The sequence below is a fragment of the Tamandua tetradactyla genome, chromosome 3 (assembly GCF_023851605.1).
Source record: "Tamandua tetradactyla isolate mTamTet1 chromosome 3, mTamTet1.pri, whole genome shotgun sequence".
NCBI classification, from domain to species: domain Eukaryota; kingdom Metazoa; phylum Chordata; class Mammalia; order Pilosa; family Myrmecophagidae; genus Tamandua; species Tamandua tetradactyla.
The window spans coordinates 171,786,308-171,811,408 of NC_135329.1; the positions used below are offsets into that span (position 1 = coordinate 171,786,308).

Genomic DNA, 25,101 nt, shown 5'->3' on the forward strand with positions numbered 1-25,101 from the left:
TAGTTCTTGTAGGATTGGTATCTTGTTAACAAATTTTCTTAGCATTTGTTTGTGAAAATTTTAATCTCTCCCTTACTTTTTTTTAAAAATATTTTTATTGACATATCTTTGCACACATACAGTTCATACATGGTATACAATCAGTGGCTCACAGTATCATCACACAGTTGTGCATTCATTACCACGATCGTTTTTGAGAACTCCCTTTAGTATTTCTTGTATGACAGGTCTCTTGTTGACATATTCTCTCAGCATTTGTCTCTCTGAAAATTTTAGTCTCTCCCTCACTTTTAAAATTTTTTTCATAGCACTTTTTTAAAGAAATATTTTATTGACAAATTTTCACACACATACATAGTTGTGTATTCATCACCATGATCATTTTTTAGAATATTTGCATCACTCCAGAAAAAGAAATAAAGAGAAAAGAAAAAACTCATAGTACCATACCCCTCACTCCTCCCTTTCATTGACCACTAGTATTTCCATCTACCCAATTTATTTTACCCTTTATCCCCCTTATTATTTATTTATTCTTTATCCATATAGTTTTGTTTTTTTGGCTTGGGCAGGCTCTGGGGATCGAACCCGGGTCTCCAGCATGGCAGGCGAGAATTCTGCCTGCTGAGCCACCATTGTACCGCCCTCCATATTTTTTTACTCATGTGTTCATATCCTGGATAAAAGGAGCATCAGATACAGGGCGTTCACACTCACATAGTTACATTGTAAAAGCTAGATCCTTAGTCTTCAAGAATCAAGGCTACTGGGATACAGCTCAACAGTTTCAGGTACTTCCCTCTAGTCACTCCAGTATACCATAAACTAAAAAGGGATATTTATGTAATATATAAGAATAACCTCCAGGATAACCTCTCAACTCTGTTTGAAATCTCTGAAACAAAAGATTTGTCTCATTTTTCTCTCCCCACTTTTGGTCAAGAAGGCTTTCCAAATCCCTTAATGCCAGGTCCTGGTGAATCACAGGAGTTCTGTCTCATATTTCCAGGGAGATTTACACCCCTGGTCATGTCCCACTTTGAGGGGGAGGGCAATGAGTTCATCTGCTGAGTTGGCTTAGAGAGGGAGGCCACATCTGAGCAACCAAAGATATTCTCTGGGGGTGACTCTTAGGCCTAATTATAAGTAGGCTTAGCCTATTTTTGTAGGAATACGTTTCATAGGAGCAAGCCCTAAGATCAAGGGCCTACCCTATTGATTTGGTTGTTCCCACAACTTGTGAGAATATCAGGAATTCTACAAATAGGAAAGTTGAATATTTTCTCCTTTCTCCCCATTTCCCCAAGGGGACCTTGTAAATACTTATTTATTCACTGCCCAAATTATTCTGGGATGTGACAGGGCATTACAGTAACCTGGGAAAACCAACAAGATCTCACGCCCTGTTCAAGATTCCGTGTACTTATGGTGTTCAACTAAACTGACTATACAAGTTAAATCAGGTAATGCACTACTCAAAATATAAATTTTGCACCACATAAAAATCTTTTTCTTTGGTCTCATACAGAAGTTAAAGTTTAAAATATGGATGATATCATTCTTTACCCTGTATTCTAATTTACCTAAGTCCTATCCATGTCAGCTTCATTCATATCTCTAGTTGAAGTCTGATCCATTTTTCAACTTTTTAAAAAGTTCCTGTATGGGGTATTGTGACATTTTCATAGCTTCAGAGTTCTAACTCTGAGTCTCAGGTGTCACATAAGTACCCGAAGTTTCTGGGAATGACCAGGTTATATACAAACAGTTCAGTATCTCAGAATTTAGAAATAGTAGTTAAAACTCTTGAATATATGTGACTGCTGTAAGAGCTTGCAATCTAGGACCCTTTACAATAGGCCCCAACCTGATAACCCATGCTTTTGACTTCAGTTCATCAAATTTTTATATTATACTTAGTCCATTTGAGTGAGCCATGATAATATTTGTCTTTTTGCTTCTGAAATTTCATTCAACATACAGTCTTTAAGATTCATGCACCTACCTGTTAGCATGCTTCATGATTTCATTCCTTCTTGCAGCTGCTCAGTAGTCTTTTGTATGTATACACCACAGTTCAGCCTTCCATTCCTCAGTCATTGTACCCTTAGGCCATTTCCATCCTTGTGAATCGGGAACACTGCTGCAATAAACACCAGTGTACAAACGTCCATTCCTGTCCTGCACACTCTGTTCCTTCAGGTATATAATGAGTAACTGGGTTGCAGGGTCATATAGAACTCCACCCCTAGCCTTTTGTGGAATCACCACATGGCCTTCAAAAGGCTTCACCTCTCTGTTTCCCTACAGATAGTGAATAGAGTAAGTACATCTTACTCTGCATTCTCCTTAGTACTTGTCTCTGTTCATTTTAAACAGTTTTATTCACACATCAGACACAAGGTTTTCACAATTACATAGTCACATTGTAAAAGCTATCATCATACAGTCATCTTCAGGAATCAAGGCTATTAGAACACAGCTCTGCAGTTTCAGGTACTTCCCTCCAGCCACTCCAATACACCATAAACTAAAAAGGGATATCTATGTAATGCATAAGAATAACCTCCAGGATAACTTCTCTACTCTGAAATCTCACAGTCACAGAAACTTTATTTTGTCACATTCCTCTCTTCCCTCTTTTGGTCAAGAAGGCTTTTTTTTTTTTTTAAATTTATTTATTAATTAAAAGGTAAACAAAATGAAACAACATACATAATCATTAATTCATAATATCATCACTTAGTTGCATATTCATCATTTCTTAGAACATTTGCATTAATTCAGAAACAGAAAAAGACAATAGAAAAAGAAATAAAATGAACACAGGAAAGAAAAAACAAAAAGATTATACCTACCATACCCCTTACCCCTCGCTTTCATTGATCACTAGCATTTCAAACTAAATTTATTTTAGCATTTGTTCCCCCTATTATTTATTTTTATTCCATATGTTCTACTCCTGTGTTTACAAGGTAGATAAAAGGAGCATCAGACACAAGGTTTTCACAATCACACAGTCACATTGTGACAGCTGTATCATTATTTAATCATCCTCAAGAAACATGACTACCGGAATACAGCTCTACATTTTCAGGCAGTTCCCTCCAGCTTCTCCATTACATCTTGAATAACAAGATGATATCTACTTGATGCATAAGAATAACCTCCAGGATAACCTCTCGACTCTGTTTGGAATCTCTCAGCCATTGACGCGTTGTCTCATTTCCCTCTTCCCCCTTTTGGTCGAGAAGGCTTTCTCAATCCCTTGATGCTAAGTCTCAGCTCATTCTAGAGTTTTTCTCAATCCCTTGATGCTGAGTCTCAGCTCATTCCAAGATCTCTGTCCCACATTGCCAGGAAGGTCCACACCCCTGGGAGTCATGTCCCACGTAGAGAGGGGGAGTGTGGTGAGTGTGCTTGCTGTGTTGGCTGGAGAGAGAGGCCACATCTGAGCAACAAAAGAGGCTCTCTTGGGGGTGACTCTTAGGCCTAAATTTTAAGTAGACTTGACCTATCCTTTGCGGGGTTAAGTTTCATATGAACAAACTCCAAGATTGGGGGTTCAGCCTATAGCTTTGGTTGTCCACACTGCTTGTGAGAATATCAAGAATTCAACTTGGGGAGGTTGAATTTCTTCCCATTCTCACCACTCCCCGAAGGGGGCTTTGCAGATACTTTTCCACTCACTGATCGAATTACTCTGGGATTCATCAGGGCGTCACTCTGGACAAACCAGCAAAATCTTATGTCCTACCTGAGATTCTAAGTACTTATGGCGTTCAATCAAACTATCTACATAAGTTATATTAGGAAATGCACTAGTCAAAATATAAATTTTGTAACTAATAAACATTTTTTGCTTTAGTCTCACACAGAAGGTGACATTTTAAAATATTAATTACCATCTATTTTCAGTACCCTGCAATAATGACATTCCTTTGTTCTTCCTCATGCAAAAACATTTTTAAAGTTGTACCTTGTACATTTCACTATTATTATACACTCTAGGCATTCCTAGATTATACCATCTCAATCTTTAACATCTATCTTTCTCTGATTTCATTTATGTCCCCAGCCCTCCTCCCTCTATCATTCTCACATGCAGCTTCAGTCAGTGTTTTAACATAATTGTATTACAGTTAGGTAGTATTGTGCTGTCCATTTCTGAGTTTTTGTATCCAGTCCTGTTGCACAGTCTGTATCCCTTCAGCTTCAATTACCCAATATCTTACCCTATTTCTATCTCCTGATGGTCTCTGTTACCCACGAAATATTCCAAGTTTATTCACTAATGTCAGTTCATATCAGTGAGACCATACAGTATTTGCCCTTTAGTTTTTGGCTAGTCTCACTCAGCATAACACAGAAGGCTTTCTTAATCCCTTGATGCCAGGTTGTGGCTCATCCCTGGTCCTGTTCCGTGTCGTCAGAGAGATTTACATCCCTGGGAGTCATGTCGTACATAGCTGGGAGGGCAGTGAGTTCACCTGCCAAGTTGATGAGAGAGAGAGAGAGAGACGCCCCATCTGAGCAACAAAAGAGGTTCTTTGGGGGTGACACTTAGGCCTAATTTTTAAAAAATAATTATTATTTTATAATATAACATATATGCAAATATATACAAAACAAAACAAGAAAAAAGCAATAATTTTTAAAACACTCTTTTAACTAGTAGATACAGGACAGATGCCAGAGTTTGTCATGGGCTACCATACCATCCTCTCTGATTTTTACTTCTAGCTGCTCCAGAATATAGGGGGCTAGCAGGAGTATTTTTTTTATCATCGCAATTGACTTTTTTTTTCTTTTTTGTGAAAAATAACATATATACTGTTCTGGTTTGCTAGCTGCCGGAATGCAATATACCAGAAATGGAATGGCTTTTAAAATGGGGAATTTAATGAGTTGCTGGCTTACAGTTCTAAGGCCGAGAAAATGTCCCAATTAAAACAAGTCTACAGAAATGTCCAATCAAAGTCATCCAGGGAAAGATACCTTGGTTCAAGAAGGCCAATGAAGTTCAGGGTTTATCTCTCAAGTGAGAAGGCACATGGCGAACATGGCATCATCTGCTAGCTTCTTCTCCTGGCTTCCTGTTTCATGAAGCTCCCCAGGAGGTGTTTTCCTTCTTCATCTCCAAAGGTCTGGCTGATGGACTCTCTGCTTTGTGGTGCTGCAGTGTTCTCTGTTCTCTCTGAATCTCTCATTCTCCAAAATATTTCCTGTTTTATAGGACTCCAATAAACCAATCAAGACTGACCCAAATGGGTGGAGACATTGTCGTCCCTTAATCCAGTTTAACAACCACTCTTGACTAAATCACATCATCCAGGGAGATGATCTGATTACAGTTTCAAACATACTCAATACTCAAGTATTGAATAGAGATTATTCTACCTTTATGAAATGAGACTTATATTAAAACATGGCTTTTCTTAGGGGGCATACTTCCTTTCAAACCAGCACATATACAAAAAAGCAATAAATTTCAAAGCACAGCACAACAATTAGTAGAACAGATTTCAGAGTTTGATACAGGATACAATCCACAATTTTAGGTTTTTACTTCTAGCTGCTCTAAGATGCTGGAGACTAAAAGAAATACCAATTAAATCATATTTGTTTGTTAAACCCTGCCTTCTCCGCATAACTCCACCATCACCTTTGATCCTTCTTTCCAACTCTTTGGACGTATTTGGGCTATGACCATCCTAACTTTTTCATGTTGGAAGGGGCTGTCAATAATATGCAGTAGGTAGATGTAGCTAGCTGATGTTCTGGAGAGGCTAGGTAAATGATATATTTTTAATTGAAAATGACCCCCTAACCTTTTTTTAAACTTAGTTTTTCTCCGGTCTGTTGTTGTTTTTTTTTTTTTGGCATGGGCAGGCACTGGGAATTGAACCTTGGACTCTGGCATGGCAGGTGAGAATTCTGCCAAGGAGCCACTATTGCACCACCCAGTCCAGTCATTTTTTAAAAAAGTTTTATTAGACGTAGATCATATATCATATAATTCAGTCCTTTAAATAATTTTTTAGTATATTCACAGAATTGTGCACCCATCACCACTATTTAATTTTAGAATATTTTCACCCCCAAAGGAAATCCTATACACATTAATAATCATTTCCATTCTCCTCTGTATCCCCTACCCAGCCCTAAGCAATTATTAATCTACTTTCTCTGTTTCTATATAGGTTTGCCTATTCTGAGCATTTCATATAAATGGAAACATATAATATGTACCATAGTTGCTATATACGTTATCTAAATTTTATGTTCCTATTTGTTTTGCAATTTTAATTCCAATTTTAATACTGATAAGTATATGTCTACATGTATGTTTGTCCCAAAGAAATTGAATTGGAAAAGAACAGGTAAGGGTTATTTATTTCTCTCAGTTACGAATTGTGATTCCTATTTAATGTATAATCCAAAAGTTGAATCACCAGAGCAGTTATGTATTCAAAAATTATATTTATTTAACATGATTTACCATTTAATATTATATTTTAATTAACCATAAGAACTTTGTTCATAGTATATCCAACAGAACATAAGGGCAGATTGCTCCAATATTGACAAAATTCTTGAACCACCTGAAGGTCAAGATGAAGGTGTATGGAAGTATGAACATTTAAGGTAGGTCCATATGATATATCAGAGTAGTCATAATACTTCTCCTAGTAAAAAAATCTTTAATATTAGTGATGATTGTGAATCATTAATGAAACGTACTCTGTAACTACATCTCAGTTTTTATCTATGATTGTTTCCAGATGAAGTTATGCTGTAACATCACTTGTTCTTTCAAAGGTGGTTTCAAAGCTGGTTGGTAACTAGGACTACTGATTAAGGACCTGGCTCTGCACCTTTCTGTGTTAATGAATTCAGGCCTCCCCCCTACCCTGGTTTTCCTTAATCATATTCACAGTCACAAATGTATTATTTCCATTTCCCCATTTGTAAATAACTGTGTATTTCTCTATAAAGGATCACCTCCTTGTCCTAGTCTAGGCCTGGTATCTGATACCTGTGAACTATTGTGAACATCCAGTCTTCACTTTACTTAATCTTTAATTGTGAATTAAGAGGTTAATTATAATCTTTAATTGTGGAATTTTGGAGTTTTTCATAACATCCTTTGAGGAAATTGATGACTAGTGAAAAAAACATAGGTTAACTTTAGAAGCAGTTGTATCTTGAATTTACGAGGTCATTCTTTCAAGTTACTGACATTCCAGTAGAAATCGGGGTTGGGAGTGAGTTGACATTAAATATAGAGAATGCAATATAAAGTGTACATATGTGTGTGTGTGTGTATGGGTAGTATATGTATAAGATGTTCATCTGGGTGTATTTTTGAGTTGATTTTTAGATAATAAGAATAGAATAAACTTCATTTCCTACTATGAGTGCCTCAACTTTTAGATAGGGCACTTTTTTTTCTTAATGCTACATGCTTGTTGTCTTGATATTGCCAAGACATAACATCATGTCATAACAGTACAGCAGTTTCAGGATGCTAAGACTTCTTTGTGTCTTTTGCCATACTTTTTTTGGACAACTTACTTGACTATAGGATTTTTTTTTAAACTTTCTCAACACAGGATAACTGAAAGTATGAGTATGTACATATTTTCCTGTTTTTATAACTTAGAATACAGAGCATTTTAGTATAGTATATCCGTTGCCTCATTTTAATCAGCCTTGGAAATAAATACTTATCTTTTGGGATTAATTATGAAAGGTAGCATCTTTTTTTCACTATAAGCATAAATCCTAACAAGAGATGATTTTACTTTGAGATTTTTGTTTCATTTGTAAGAAAACATTTTCCTCCTTGTCTAACTTATAAAGTATACATTATACAAAATTTATAAAATCTTTGATTGCATATTGCATTTGTCCTGGGGCTATTGTTTATACTTTCGTTATTTTTTCCTGAAGGCTACCCACTCTTTGTTTTGTTTTGTACTGAACATTGCATATATATTCTTTATCTCTTTATCATATTGGGTCCATCTTTATATTTGACTAAGAAGAGTTTCAAAGGTTTTGGGGTTTTTTTGCATATACTTCATGTTACTGATTTGAGGCCATATACTTGCCATTATTGGTTAAGGCAGCTGATTAAATTATGATATTAATGAGATTTGTTTCATGGCTTCACTTATAGCTGTCACTAGCCCACACTGAATCTGTGATTAGAAAAAGGTGCCCACTCCTTTTTCTGAGTAGATGCAATCCAATGCAGGATGCATGGCTTGGTGATGGAAAGGTAGTTGGATTTCAGCTCTAGCTTGTATCTTTACCTGCACAACTATATGTTTTAGTCCTGTATTCAATTAACTTGAAGTATTTTAGGTATTAACTTGAAGTATTTTAGGTTTGCACTAATTTGTTGCCATAGATTGCACCCATAATACTGCTGAATCAGTTAGTTTAAGTTTGCTGTTGGCCATAAAAGGGGTGGACTAGGTAAGAAAGTTGCTGTCACCAGTCGTTATTACTACTTACTGGAAAGACATTGCAAAAATATATAACATTCATCCTACTGATAATGGGCAGTAGGGAGTGATGTGGTGATTCAGACATGGTGTTATTTTTGTATTCCAAGAACAGGATTATTATTAGGTATGTGTAAAGGAAATACAGTCATAGACAACTGAAAAGTTGACCCTTGTCTTTTTATTTGCTTTCTTCTATTTTAATATACCTTAAATAAGTAAATGAATTCCAAATTGATCAGATTTTTTCATATATGTTCATTTTTTTTTCTTTTGGGATTTCCTCTTTTAATTATCTAGGTTTTTTAAATTTATATTTTACAGAATCGAAGTGTTTTCATCTGTTTGATAGGGAGATATAGTAGTGATTATCTAAGTTCATATTATGAGCCTAATTTTTTCTGATAGAAATTTTAGAGGGAGCACATTCAGTATTTTGATAACTATAAAACAAGTGGGGTATTAATTGCCCTCTCATATCAAATATCTGTCTAAAACTAGGGTCCCAATATCATGTAATTTCCTCCATTCTTCATTTATTCAGAAGTATTTATTGAGCACTTACTATATATGTTCTAGGCTTTAAAATTCTCAGGTTTGGCTTAAGAAGGAAGGTATAGGAGGGAACAACGCACAAGAATTATTAAGTGACGAAAGCAAATTGCAAAATTGTGCATTATATGAGCCCATTGTTGATGCACAGTATATTTTTAATCTGTGCATAGAAAAGCAAATTTGTGTGTAAACAGGTTTTCTGTGAGGAAGGGGTGGTGGAATTATAGAAGACTTACATTTTCTACATTATATATTTGGTGGTGTGTGACGTTTTTATTGGGAGCATGTCTTTTGTAGTCAGAACAAAACTTAAAAATACATATGAGTGTAAAAACTGAAATCATATTGTGAAATATAGATATAAATGCCCTAGCATTTAACTACTTTGCAATTGTTAATCATTTAGAATGTTTCCAAAATTTTTCTCTTGCGTGTATAAAGTTCCAGTGAACATCTCTGTGCAGATATCTGCATGCAGTTCTAATAATTCCATTAAAATAGATTAATTAAAGGAGATTAATTTAGTCAAAGAGTTTATGTTTTCTAAGTGTTTTGATAAATGTTTCCAAATTACTTCCTTGAAAAATTGTCCCAATTTCCATTGTATAAGAGTGATCAACTTACTGAACAACTGGTATTGAACATTATTAGGGTTTTGATTTTTGGTTTTGTTTTTAATCTGTAAGTCTTTGGAAGAAATGTGCTTTTTTTAATTCGGGTGATGTTAATAATACTGTGAGGAAGGAGGGTTAATAGTAATGGGACTTTCTTTTTAAAGTTAATATTCTAAAAACAATTTTTCATTTATGTATTTGCATTTTTAGGCAGTTCTGCCTTGAGCTAAATGGACTTGCTGTCAAACTTCAGGTAATATTTTGTTTAAATTACAACATAATGGAAATCTGAGATGATGGTATGGTAGCCCATGACAAGCTCTGCGATCAGTCCTGTAACTACTTGTTGAAGAGTGCTTTGAAAACTATTGCTTTTTTCTTTCTTTGCTTTGTATATATATTATATTATATTTTAAAAAGTTAAATAAAAACATATTGGAAAGTTCTGGTATTTTTCTATTTTTGTAATTTAGTATCCTTACAAAAGCTTTTCCAAAATTTCCAATTATTTTCTTTTAGAATTTTAAATTGATTTTAGTTATCCAAAAGACGAACTTTTTCTTCATTATTTTACATAATTAAGGTGTGTAATTATTTTTAACAGAGTGAATGCCATCCAGATACGTGTACTCAAATGACAGCAACTGAACAATGGATTTTTCTCTGTGCAGCTCATAAAACTCCAAAAGAGGTGAGAATTTATGAAACAATAGAATGAATAGAATCATCATTACGTAAGTCTCTTCATGACAATGATAGACAAGTTTTTAGAGCTTATTTAGTTCACCATTTGTGACGTTTGGATTAGAGTACCTTTCTATAAGATTTTTGTCAAAATGCATTTTAGGATTTCATATTATTAGCATCATTTTTCATAGTTGGGCTATTGCATGGGTAGTGCTCACTTAGTGATTCACTGACTTTCAAAGAATAACAGCTTTTACATTGTGCTGATACTCACTATGTAATGGGTGAGACATACCTTTTTAGATTTTTGTTCAGTCATGATTTGTTCTTTTGATAGGAAGAACTATTGGTAATGCTTAGTGTATTGGTAAAAGTGTTAATTTTGAGCTTTTTAATTTCATAGGTCAACAGTTTTCTCTACATTTTGTTATATTCTTACCTATGTGTTGAAACCCACCATAATGAGTTTCTTCTTCATAATTGGCTCTATATTGAATAACTTATTCATGTTTTCTTTTCATTTAGTTTTTGTTAAGGTGAAAGTATAGTCAATAGCAGTTGTTTATCGGACTTATTTCTTTTTTGTTCTTTTGTTTTACTTTTTAATTTTTTTTTATTGACAGAACATAACAACATATGAACATGAAGATTTTTAACATATGAACATTACATTCTTGGTATATAATCAGTGACTCACAGTATCATCACATAAAAACCCTTTTTAAATAATTTAAAAATTTTATTTTTACCAATTTTAAATAATTTTTATTTTATTATAAATAATTTCTTATTTTAATAATTTCTTCATATCATCTGATACCCAGTATATATTCACTTTTCCTTAGTTGTTTCAAAAACGTTCTTTATAACTGGTTTGTGTAGACCATGATGGCATTGCATTTTCCTTAATCTGCATTCTTTTTTAATCTGGAGTAGTTCCTTTTCAATCTGGAGTAGTTTCTTTTTACTGACATTGACTCATTGAAGATACTGGGCCAGTTCTTAGAATTATAGGCCTTAAAACAGTCATTATGTGGACAGACCTCTAAGGTTTGAAGACAAGTTACTCACTAATTGGAAAATGAATATCTGGTATTTCTTGTTTGAAAAAAGGGTAAAATCTCTAAAATAAGGACTATTTGATACCTGTGTAAGCAGATAGCACTGATTTGAAAGATGCGTTTCATTAAGTTTTTTGTTAATAAATTGAAGTATTAAGATTGTGAATCAGTTTACATCTGGGAAAATCCACTAAATGGATTCATTTATGTCCCTGAACCTGGCTACATAATATAGTGACTGATGCAACAATTTCATTAGGAAGCTGAATCAAGAAGGCTAATTTCATTTTGGCAAATTGTAAAGATGCAGTATTCTGACTCATGTGCTGTTTTTGTGATATGAGACTTATACATATTGCCATTGTCACATCACTTTTTTCTTGATTGATATTAAATTGTATAATGGGGTAATCATCAGCATTTAGGACCTTTGAACAAAAAGTCTTAAAATTTCATAATTGCTTGCTGAGGTCCTGCTCCCTTGAATTGGCCATCCGTTAAGAGAGGACCATAGGATTTCCAAGTGGTTATTATATGGAATAGTGCTACTATTTTACAAGCAAGAGAAAGGTTTATAAGCATGCTTTTTGAACTCTCTTGGAATAATCGTACATAGTCAGGAAAGCATAGGATCTGACAGACCAGTAACTAAGAAGATTGCTCTTATTGATTAAAAGTGTTGGGCTTTTGAAGTAGATTGTGAAGTGGAAGACAGGGTATTCAGCATCTGGGATAATTCATTCAGTACCCTTGAAAACTAAAGAGAGACATTGCAGCAAATAGGGCTAATTGTTCAAATAGTGATTATAAGTGACTAAGGTTATAATTTGTTATTATCTGCAATACTTTTTAGTCACATGCTGATAGTGATTACTCTCGGTAGCATTATGACTATATATTTGAAAATATATAATTTATAAAAGTTTCTGACTACATTACATACTTTGTAACTTACTGTATTTTTGGCAACCCTTTTGTGATTACACCTGAGGCAGAGCACAAATAGTTACCTGAAAATGAATTGTTGGGGAAGGGTTGGGAAACAGCTAAAATAAGGCAGACTCCCTCCCCCAACTCTTAAAAAAAACAGCAATCTAGGAACCAATTAAAGGTTTAAATTTACACTGTCTGACTGTCTGATATGGTAACCCTGAATCACATTTAGCTTTGGAACATTAGAAAAATGTGGGTAGTCCAAATTGATATGTACTATAAGTGTAAAATACATACTTAATTTTGAAGACTTAGTACAGAAACAGAATGTAAACTTATCTCTTTGAGGGACAACTGGATATCCACATGCAAAAGAATTAAATTGCACTCTCAACTTCATACCGTACACAAAAATTAATTCAAAATGAATCAAAGACCTATTATGTACGAACTACAGTTATAAAACCTCTAGAAGAAAAGATAGGTGTAAATCTTCATGACCTTGGGTTAGGCACCCATTTCTTAGATATGGCACCAAAACCACAAGCAAAAAACGAAGATATAAATTAGACTTCACAAAATTCAAAAAACTTTTGTGTTTCAAAGAAAATTATCAGTAAAGTGCCAGGACAGACTACAGAATGGAAGAAAATATTTGCAAATAATTTGTCTGATAAGGGTCTGGTATCTGGAATATATAAAGAACTATTGCAGCTTAACAATAAAAAGATAACCAATTAAAATTAGATTAAGGATCTGAATAGATCCTTTCTTCAAAGATATACAAGTGGTTGTTCTAGTTTGCAAAAACTGCTTGAATACGATATACCTGAAACGGAATTGTTTTTTAACAAGGAGAATTTATTAAGTTGCAAGTTTACAGTTCTAAGGCCCTAAAAATGTCCAAATTAAGGCACCAACAAGAGGTGCATTTTGGGGTGGGAGGGCAGATGGTGACATCTGCTAGCTTTGCAGCTTCTTGCTTCAAAACAAGAAACTGCCCCGGGTACGGTTTCCTTCTTCATCTCCAAAAGTCTCTGGCCCTGTGGACTCTGTTGGTTCTAAAGCTTTTTCTAGAGTGGTTCCCTCTTAAAAGGCTGCAGGAAGCAACCCCACTTGTATTGGTGGAGACAGATCTCCATGAAAACCATCTAATCAAAGGTTACCACCCATAATTGGGTGGGTTACATCTCCATGGAAACAATAAAAAATATTCCACCCAGCAATATTGAATGAGGATTAAAGGACATGGCTTTTCTGGGGTACGTAATAGCTTCAAACCAGTAATAGCCAATAAGCCATTTCATTTTTCATTAGTGAAAAAGTATTTATCATTAGTCATTACAGAAATGCAAATTAAAACCATGAGATACAATTTATACCCACTAGAATGGCTAAAATGTTAAAGAACAATACCAGATGTTAGCAAGGATGTGGAGAAATTGGAGCTCTCATACATTGCTGTTGGGCTTGTAAAATGCTGCAGTCACTGTGGAAACAGTTTGAGGTATTCCCTCAAAATGATAAAAATAGAGTTGCCATATGACTCACCAGTTTCATGCCTAGATGTACCCAAGAGGACTGAAAACATGTCCATGCAAAAATTTGTATGCTAATATTCATAACAATATTATTCATAATAGCCAAAAACTAGAAACAACAAATGTCTATCAGCGGATGAATGGAAAAACAAAATTCGAGATAGCCATACAATGGACTATTATTCAGCTATAAAAAGGAATGAAATAGGGTGGCAGAATTTTCATCTGCTATGCCAGAGACCTGGGTTCAATTCCCAGAGCCTGCCCATGCCAAAAAAAACATAAAACAATGAAATACTGATTTATGCTACAACATGGATGAACCTTCAAAACATTATGTGAAAGGAAGGAAACCAGACACAAAAGCCCACGTATTACATGATTAAATTTTAACGAAATGTCCAAAATAACAAATCCTTAGAGACAGAACATAGACTAGTGGTTGCTTAGGGCTGGAAGGTGTTGGGAATGGAAGATGACTGCTAATGGGTTTCTTTTTGGAGTCATGAAAATGTCCTGGAATGAAATCTTGGTGAAAGTGCATAACTTTGTGAGTATACTAAAAATGACTAAATTGTATAAAAGGGTACATTTTGTGTTTTATATCTTAATTAAAATAGAAAAAATATCTCATTTTTAGTTTTTTTTAATATCAATTACATATTGAAATGATACTGCTTTGGGTATATTGAGTTCAATAAGATATATTAAAATTAATTTTACCTCTTTTATTAATCTTTTAATTTATTTTGTTAATGTGGCTATTGGGAAACTTAAAATTGTGTTACTTGCATTATATTTCTAATGGATAGCTCTGGGTAAAAAGGTTATGAAACTATTCCATGGTATACTCAAGTAAATCACTAGTTTTAGAAACAGGACCAAACCAAATGTTAGTTTTGACTAAGTCACCTATAATCATGTATCTAAATTCAGAAGACAACTGAATATGGTCTTTTTCAGTTAACACTGTTCATGGTACTATGGTAGGCAAGGATCCATTAACCATAAATTCCTTTGGATTTATACCTAGAAAAATACTTTTTTAGTTTGTTTAGAAAATCTTCATTTATTTGCTATGATATTATACTAAGCCATATTTAATGGTTATTAATTTGTATTTCTAAACATAACTTCAGTCTTAACACTAGAAAAACATCTAGTTAATGGGTAGAGCTAGCATATTAGTGTTTCTTGTGTTTGTTTTTTCCCATTGGTAGACTACTAATCCTTTTACTTAATGCTGCTGTTTATCTGCCTTTCGGGAAAACTGGGATGAGATTTGGAGAAATATTCATGATTTTATTTTTCCTTTACTGATTTGCCATGAGACAGTAGGTTTCATTGTATCTGAGAAGTGGAATAGGATAAGACAGGTTTATTAAGATATAAAAAAATTCAAAATTTCATGTTAAAATTTAAAGAGGTTTCAGAGAGGAAATTCTTGAGATGGTAGACTATAGATTTGTTGCCAAGGACATAATAAAGAATGTTCTCTGGGGCATAAGAAGTCAATTGATCCCTCAGGGTATTTGCAAAGGGAAGGAAGCTCTCGTTAGCTTGGTTAAAGTATAAGTCACTCACTGGACCAGGAATCAGCATGTTTAGATGATAGTTTCTGAGTCCTTCTTCATGGCTTTGATCTTGTCTCAATCACTGATCATGTTAGTCTCAGTTTCCTCATTTATAAAGCCAGAGAGTTGGCTTAATCACCAGTTCTTTCCATCTCTAAATATTTGCTTCTAGGTATAATGTTGGAAGTTGGAAAATGGAAGACTGGTCCATGTATCTTGTGGAAGCTTGATGTTCTAGTTTGCTAGCTGCCAGAATTTGTGAGGATAATAAAGCCTTATTTATTAATGTAATATTGCATTTTATAGTCATTCTGAATTTGTAAGTGACTTTTTTATGTCCAGGTCTTATATACCTATATAACATATACGTAATCTAAGTGGTAGAGCTCATTAGTAATGCAGTTTTATATCCTTTCTTTCTTAGTGCCCTGCTATAGACTACACTAGGCACACACTTGATGGTGCTGCATGTCTTCTGAATAGCAATAAATATTTTCCCAGCAGGTAAAGAAAACTTTTAAACATGGTATTAAACTTTTTGGATTTAATTTAAAAGATTAACATTTTAAAACTAAAATTAGGTTGCTGGTTAATGTATTCCTTAAAATTTTTTTTGCTGCTGTATATTTGGCTTGTTCAAAATTATTCAGAATTTAAAATTAGTGTTGTGGTTAAAGGAAAGACAGCAGGACTTGGCTTACTAGGCTTGAGACCAGTTTAATCAACTCTAGTCCCTACTGCTGTGCCTCATTCTGCAAGTTTTTCCCTCTCATGCCTTAGGGTTAAGATGTTTATTTATTCACATATTATTATGTGATTCTGTGATTATATTACATGATTCTATATAATCAACTGCCTCTTATACAGCATGCCTTAAAAGCAGACTTTCCTAAGTTGGATGCCTATTTTTGAAGGGTTCCTTATCCTTGCCTACAGGCTTTTAATATCTGAGAAGAAGCCTGTGTATACTGTACTATTATTATTGTTGATGTTTTGGAAGAATAGTTGAGGACCCTTGTGATTGGCCTTTTATTTTATTAAGATATTTGTTACCAGTTTAATGGATTTGGTGATTCCCCCCCTCCCAATATAATTAACTCCAAAGAACTCATATGAAATATGTCAGAAGAAAAACTGATTTTGCCTATATGTATTTAAAAAAAGAAAAGAATACTAGAAATACACAATTTTAATTTCCTAAAAAAAAGAAAAAAAATGAATTCAGTTCTTTAAAGTAAAACAATTCCTTTCAACTAGTGGACAAAATATTAATATCTTAAGTGTTTCTTTTAATCAGTTTTGAGTTGTCAGGAATTTATTTTAATTCAGTAACACTGCCTTAAACTTTAACAAAGTTAAATAAACTGTAACTTTAGTTCATTTAACTGTAGTTAGGTAGAAGGAATACTGGCTCAAGAGTTAAAAAACTGGAGTCCCAGTTCTGCCCTTGCTGCTTATTAGCACTGTGACCTTGGGCTAGTGAATTTCCTTAGGTTTCAGCCTACATTTTTTAATATTTTTATTGAGATAACTTCACACACCATGCAGTCCATCCAAAGTATACAATCAGGGGCTCACAGTATTATCACATAGCGGTGTATTTATCATCATAATTATTTTTAGAGCATTTCCATCACTCCAGAAAAAGAAACAAAAAGGAAAAAACCCATAAATCCCATACTCCTTACCCCTCTCCTTGACCACTAGTTTTGCAATCTACCCAATTTTTTTACCCCTTAACCCGCACCCCCCATTATTTATTCTTTGTCTTTATGTTAACTCATCTGTCCATACCTTGGATAAAGGAAGCATCAGCCACAAAGTTTTCAGTCACATGGTCACATTGTAAAAGCTATATAGTTATATAGTCATCTTCAAGAATCAGGGCTACTGGAGTACAATTCGACAGTTTCAGGTACTTCCCTCAAGCCACTCCAATACACCATAAACTAAAAAGGGATATCATATAATGCATAAGAATAACCTCAAGGATAACCTCTCAACTCTGTCAATGCCAAATTTTTAAAATAAGACTAGACTATCATTTCTAAGATTCTATGATTTCTTTTTTATTTCTAGAGTTAGCATAAAGGAATCATCTGTAGCAAAACTAGGATCAGTTTGCCGTAGGATTTACAGAATATTTTCACATGCTTATTTTCATCACCGGCAGATATTTGATGAATATGAAGTAAGTATATTTCATTAATTATCCTGATGCATTCTTGTCAACTGACAGTAAAATATGTTGATATTTTTTGTTTGGTTTGGTTTTGATTAATAAAATAACATTTTTCTTCTCTACAGAATGAAACGTTTTTGTGTCATCGATTTACTAAATTTGTGATGAAATACAATTTGATGTCCAAGGATAACCTGATTGTACCAATTTTAGAAGAGGAAGTACAGAATTCAGTTTCTGGAGAAAGTGAAGCATGAAGGGAATCAGAGAAAAATGTACTGAACACATAATTAACATTAATTATGTACTGTATATATATATCATTTTAGACACATCAATCATGTATCCATATTATAGCTTTTTTGTTTAGTATAGTTTTTTGTATGCTGTGTGTAGCCTTTTAAAATGGGAAATACTTTTTAAGTTATTCATGAACTGTATATCACCAGTGTGGCACTCATGATTTTTAAATAAGATTAGTATTATTTGTTTATAATGCCTGTTAATAAAAGAATTTACAGTTTGGTAAAATTGCTGCTAAACAATCATTGGATCACAATCCTCATTAAATAAACCCATCTATAAAAAGATGAGTGAGCTTGAAGTTTCGCACAAGCCATTTACTAAAGTATTATTTTGGTTTTTATCCCTGAGCTTAGATAGTGTAGAAAATTCTGTAGTAGATAGTTCAGTCTTAACTTTTCAAAAATGGGATAAAAGTAATTTAAAATTCTGTTAATAGTTTCTGATATGCATATATAATTATATGTATACCCAAATATAAATGCAAATGAAGTATTAGTAATACTTAAATGATTTTACTATGCTACATAAAGTATATTCTTGGCCAGAATACCTGAAAGGATTTACCTTCCTGCAACAGTGGATGTTACATGTGAAATGATGATAACCATAAGGCACGTAAATGATGTTCCCACTGGAAACCCGTCTGTCCCTTCTGACTTCCCTTAGCCCCCTCCTTGAACTGCATTAGCTGAAAAGCTTTTCACCAAACTGTGATTTAGTGGTGGCTTATACCTATTTATATTTGTACTCATTGCTTACAAATTATACCTCATATTAGCAATTACATTACACTACAGGAAAAATGTATTAGCATAGGCTCTTACCTTTGTTTTGCAAATTGTTAATTACTTGGAAAACAGTCTTTAAAATAGTTTGACTCTTCCTTATTAGTAACATTAATCTTTTCATCTAACCCCTAAGGCAGCATTTAGGTAGAGTTGAAAGAATATTGTAGTATTTGTTTTGCAACCTCTCCCCATAAAGTTTATGTTTGAATTATGTGCACATGTGAGATTATTTGCAGGTTCCAAGGGTGTTAATGGTCATACATTTTTTGGACTCTGTTATAATTCACTGTCTTCAGAAGGATTCAACTGCAGATTTAATAGTCTAATAATCTGTTGGATGCAGTTTTTAAAAAGGCACTTGGAGGTCTTACTGCTAAACTGTAGTGAGGCACTAAGAGAGGGTAAAATTGTACATGTAGTGAAGAAAATATTTAAATCCATCACTTGAATACATTTAACAAACACAGGAAACTTCTTTTTCATTTTTAATTTCATTTTTCTTTGAAAAAAGGCTTATTTTGAAATGATGAAAATAAATTCCTCTTACTTGAATATGAGGAAATAATTTATACAATATAAGACAAGGATGTACAGCAAAAATGTGAGAAATAGTAGCATACTGAGATTATATGTATAATTTATGCCTTTCTGAACCTGTCAGCCTATTTGGCTTTGAACAGTGCTATCCCAGCAGCCATTCATTATTGTGCCCCAGCCCACAACTATCTTTTAGAAAGTTCTGTGTTCACAGTGAAAGGAATGTCGACTTTGAAAATATTCATTTATATTAATGTTACTATAAACCAATGGGAAAAGTACTTTTTAAATGGATTTGCTAAGTGTTGAGAGATTTGACTACTAAACTAATAAATTTTATAGTAATTTAGCTGTTTTCTCTAGAAGGCATCTCAATGAATTTCTGTTGCTTGACTATTTTCTTGGTGAACATTTGAACTAAGGCAGCAACTGGGACTGGTGATTTAGCTAAGTATTTTGAAACATTGGTTTGGTGTTTATGGGGAAATAAAATGATTTTTTTCCTACTCATTTCATCTTCTCTGTACTCTGTGTTTAGAGTTGATCATAAGTATATATATTCCCCAAAAAAAAACATCCATTTGTAGTCTTGCTTTTGTATTTATATTGACATTTCATTCATATTTATTGCATTATGAGTTAGACTCATTATACTAGATAAGACAGAAACAAAATATTTTCCATTTTTCCTAACACTGTTTACACAATTTTGAAAATGTATATGTATGTCCCTAAATGGTTATTAAAAAAATTAAGGAGCCTGGCAAACCATTAATTTATAAAGTAAGTGTTTTAAAAAGTGAAGAAATGTAGAACTCACAGTTCTGTGTAATAGGGTAGGTGACTCTACTTTTTGTTTATTTTGGCCTTGTAGTTAACTCTTTTTTTCCAAATTGTATGGAGGAAAGTAGGTTTGCTAATTGATGTTCCCAGAAGTAACATAGTTCTTTTTTTTTTAATTACATGGGCAGGCACCGGGAGTCTCCAGCATGGCAGGTGAGAGAACTCTGCTACTGAGCCACAGTGGCCTGCCCTATAGTTCTTTTTTGTATGTAGATTTTCTTTTCTCTGACTTTGTTAAGTTTGCATTTCTAGAACAGTTTCTCAGTTAAATTCTAAATGATTTTACACTTTTAATATCAGAATAAAGTTTAAAAACCGCATTACATTGTTAATAAGATCTGTATTATAGTTATAAATACATTTACTGACTGATTGCAAATTAATTGTAAGAGCTCATTGTTTTTTCTGACTTTTTTGCTGAAGGCTTCTATAATTTTATTTGAGCAGTTAAATTCTAAATTTTATGTACTTATATTGTGAATACTTCTTAAATGTACTAAAAATCTCTTAGTGTAGTTCATGCTGTACAGATGTTCTAGTGAAAGTAGCTGACCTTCATTTCTTGCATGCAGCTATTTGGCAATTAAGCAGACAGTACAGATGTTTTGATACAACATGTTTAGCAGTTTATTTGAGGTCAAAACATCAAAACCTGTTTCTTAAAAAAATTATATGCATTATTAATGTAGATTACATTATAAAATCAGAAAATTGCCAAGTGAATCCACTAGACAGTTTACTTACTGAACAAATGAGGAGCCTCACTCTAGGGGATGTCTGGGTACTTTATGTGAGACTGGGAATCTACATTATCTCATTTGATTTTTCTGCCATTTACATTTGTCTTGTTTTTAACTTATTTACATTTTTTTTGTAGTATACAAAACTTCTTATCAAGTGTGAGAACCTAATGTAATTAAGCAGAGACAATACTGAATTTTTAGAGCTTCAATTTCCCAAGTACAATTGGCATACTGAATTTATATATGTGAAAATAGTGTGTCATATTTCTGATATTCTAGGGTTAAATGCAGTGTCATTCAGGACTAGTGAGTTATTGGTTCAGTTTTTAATGAAATCAGGATTCCATCCTGATCTGGATTTCTACAAATCTTGGTAAAAGCAGTTTATGATTCCACAAATAATTTATTTACCACTTTTTTTCAGGTGGGAGGACCTCATGAGAACCACCTCTATCTTGTATAAGAACTAGAAATCTTCACTTAAAAATTGTAGTTTAAGTACAGATTTTACGGTCATTTCTGCCTTTTTTTGTGTGTCAAAGGAATATGCTCATGGTGTATTTTTTTTGTAAAAGTATTCCCTATATTCCTGCAAGTACTTGCTGATTTTAAAGTACTGTGTTTCCAGTTCACTCCCATTGTAGCATGTACATATTACTTCTTTTTATATTTGAATAATATTCCATTATATGACTAAAACCACATTTTGTTTATCCATTCATCTGTTGATGGACCCTTAAAAGTGTTTCCTCCTTTTGGCTGTTGTGAATAATGCTGCATTCAACATCGGTGTACAAATATCTGTCTAAATCCCTGCTATCAGTTCTTTGGGGTACATACCTAAAAGTAGAATTACCAGGTCATGATAGTTCTATGTTTAACTTTCTGAGGAACCATTAAACTTTCCTACAGTACTGTACCATTTAACATACTACCAACAAAGTACAAGGGTTCCTATTTCTCCAGAACCTCACCAAGCTTTGCTCTTTTCATTTGTTTTAATAATAGCAACCTAATGGGTATGAAGTGTTGTTTTCATTGTAATTTTAATTTGCATTTCTCTGGTGGCTGATGTTGAGCATCTTTTCATATATTTGTTGGCTATTAGCATATTTTCTTTAGAGAAATGTCTATTCAGATCCTTTGCTCATTTAAAAAATTGGGTCATTTGTTTTTTGTTGTTGAGTTGTAAGAGTTCTTTATATATTTGGGATATTAAATGCTTATCAGAAACATGATTCCAAATGTTTTTTCCATTCTGTAGGTTGTCTTTTCATTTTCTTGATAATGTCTTGATACAGAAAAGTTTTTAATTTTGATGAAGTCCATTTTATCTACTTTTTTTTGTTATTGGTTACGCTTTTCATGTAAAGTCTAAAACTACATTACCTCCTACAAGATCCTGATGGTATCTTCCTATGTTTTGTTTTAGGAGTTTTATAGCATTAGCTCTTACATTTCGGTCTTTTTTCCATTTTGAATTAATTTTTTGAATTTGGTTGAAATGTAGGGGTCCACTTTAATTCTTTTGCATGTGGGTTTCCAGTTGCCCCAGCACCATTTGTGGAAGAGACAAAAGTTATTTCCCCATTGAATGTACTTGGCATCTTTGTCGAAATCACCTGGCTTTAAATGTGTGGATTTATCTTTGGATTCTCAATTCTATTCCATTGCTTTATATGTTTATATTTATGCAAGTCCCACACTATTTATGTTACTGTAGCTTTGTAGTAAGTTTTTAAGTCAGGAAGTATGAGGCCTGTAATTTTCTTCTTTTTCAAGGTTGTTTTGGTTTTCGGGGGCCCTTGCAATTCCATATGAATTTGAGGATGAGCTTTCCTATTTCTGCAAAAAAAAAATTGCTGTTGGAATTTTGCTAGGGATTGTATTGAACTTGTATATCACTTTAGGCAGCATAGACATCTTAACAATATTAAGTTTTCCAATCCATGAGCATGGGATGTCTTTCCATTTATTTAGGTCCTCAATTTCTTTCAGCAATGTTTTCTAGTTCCCAGTGTACAAGTTTCTCACCTCCTTGGTTAAATTTATTCCTAGGTATTTTATTCTTTTAGAGGCTATTGTAAATGGAATTGTTTTCTGGATTTCCTTTTCAGGTTGTTCATTACTGGTGTATAGAAACCTAACTGACTTCTGTGTATTTATTTTTATCCTGTTGAATTTGTTTATTAGTTCTAGTAGCTTTCCTGTAGAGTTTTAGGGGTTTTCTGTATATAGAATCACATCATTTCTGAATATGGATAGTTTGACTGTTTCCCTTCCAATATGGATGTCTTTCATTTTTTTCTCTTTCCTGATTGCTCTGGCTAGAACTTCCAGTACAATATTGAATAACATTGGTATCATTGGGCATCTTTGTCTTGGTCCTGATCTTTGGGAGAAAGTTTTCAGTCTTTCACCATTGATGTGACATTTGCTGTGGATTTTTCATAAATACTTTTTATCATTTTGAGAAAGTTTCCTCTATTCCTAGTTTTCTGAGTGTTTTTATCGTATCATATAAAGAATGTTGGATTTTTGTTAAATGCCTTCTCTGCATCATGAAATGATTTTGTGGGTTTTTTTCTTTCATTCTGTTAATGTGGTGTTTTACATTTACTTATTTTTTTACGTTGAATCATCCTTGCATTCAACATAGTAAATGGAATAAATGTCGCTCAGTCATGGTATATAATACTTTTATATATTATTGGTTTCAGTTTGCTAGTATTTTAAAGGTTTTTGTATTTATATTCACGAGGGATATTGGTCTGTAATTTTCTTTTCTCATACCTTCTTTATCTGGCATTGGTATCAGGTTGTTGCTGGCCTAATAGAATGATTTAGGATGCAATCTATTTTTTGGAAAATCTTGGTGTTTAATCTTTTAATGGTAGAATATAGTAATGAAACCATCTAGTCTGGACTTTTCTTTGTTGGGAGGTTTTAAATTACTGATCCAGTCTCTATTTGTTAGAGGTCTGTTGCTATTTTCTATTTATTCTTAATTTAGGTAATTTGTATGTTTCAAATAATTTTCCATTTCATCCAGGCTTTCTAATTTTTGGCATATAATTGTTCATAGTAACCTCTTATAGTCCTTTTTATTTCTATAAGGCCTGTAGTAAGTGTCCACTCTCATTCCTGATTTTAGTTATTTGTGTACTTTCTCTCTTTTTCTTTGCCAGTCTGTATTTTGGTTTGCTAAAGCTGCTAGAATGCAATATGCCAGAAATGGTTTGGCTGTTATAATAGAGATTTACTAGTTTACAAATTCACCGTTCTGTGGCCATGATTATGTCCCAATTCAGGCATCAACAAGATGATCCCTTCTCTGATGATATTTGGGGTCCTATGTCACATGGGAAGGTGCATGGCCAGTGAATGCTGATCCTTCTTTCCCGGCTTCTGTTTGTTCTCTCTAAGCTCCCTTCAAAATATCTCTGGACATGTCTTTCTCCGGGTTCTCATAAAGGGCTCCAGTACAGGATTAAGACCCACCTTGAATGAGTTGGATCTCAACTCGAACCAAAAGGTCCCATTCACAATAGGTCTACCCCCACAGAGATGGATTAAAATAACATGGCCTTCAGATAAGTCCTGAAACCCTGAGGGGCTAGCCTCTCCAAAAGCATCAATTAATTCCATCCCCCTACCCTATACTGTCAACACCCCTTTTCAACATGAAAAAGTTAGAACAGGCATAGCCCCCAAATCCTTAAAGATTGGGAGAAGGTATAAAGGAGAAGGAGCTTTAACAGAATGATAGAACTTAACAAATGAGTATGACTGCTGAATCATTATATTGAGACTTCTTTTAGTTTCCAGTGTTTTGGAGCAGCTAGAAGGGAACATCTGAAATTACAGAATGCTAACCCATATGAAACTTTGAAATCTCTCTGTAACTACTTGTTGAAATGTGCTTTGAAAATTATTGCTTTTATTTATGTGTATATATGTTATACTTCACAATAAAGAATGTTTAAAAAAAAAAAAGAAAAAAAGAATATGGGCTTTTCTGGGGTACATAATAGCTCCATACAGCATAGTCTGGTTAAAAGTTTGCTGATTTTATTGATCTTTTTAAAAAACAACTTTTGATTTTGTTGATTCTTTTATTGTTTTTCTATTCTGTATTTCATCCATCTTTCCTGCCATCTGTACTATTTCTTCCACTAACTTTGGGTGTAGTTTGCTCTTCCTGTTCTAGTTTCTTTAGGT

General features: G+C 33.6%; 1 protein-coding gene across 4 annotated transcripts in view; it reads left to right on the forward strand.

Annotated features, from left to right (window-relative positions):
* MOB4 (MOB family member 4, phocein) overlaps window positions 1-25,101 on the forward strand; it is a 35,453-nt gene that overhangs the window by 8,498 nt on the left and 1,854 nt on the right. The window contains exons 3-10 of one of the 4 annotated variants that reach the window (XM_077154575.1): window positions 6,548-6,648; window positions 9,896-9,938; window positions 10,290-10,376; window positions 15,906-15,985; window positions 17,561-17,672; window positions 17,789-17,938; window positions 20,266-20,290; window positions 21,305-25,099. In XM_077154575.1, coding sequence (XP_077010690.1) covers window positions 6,548-6,648; window positions 9,896-9,938; window positions 10,290-10,376; window positions 15,906-15,985; window positions 17,561-17,672; window positions 17,789-17,920 — 555 coding nt within the window. In that variant the 3' untranslated portion in view covers window positions 17,921-17,938; window positions 20,266-20,290; window positions 21,305-25,099. Of the gene's footprint in view, window positions 1-6,547; window positions 6,649-9,895; window positions 9,939-10,289; window positions 10,377-15,905; window positions 15,986-17,560; window positions 17,673-17,788; window positions 19,805-20,265; window positions 20,291-21,304; window positions 25,100-25,101 lie in introns of those variants that run through there. The other 3 variants (XM_077154576.1, XM_077154577.1, XM_077154574.1) reach the window with 3 other exon arrangements.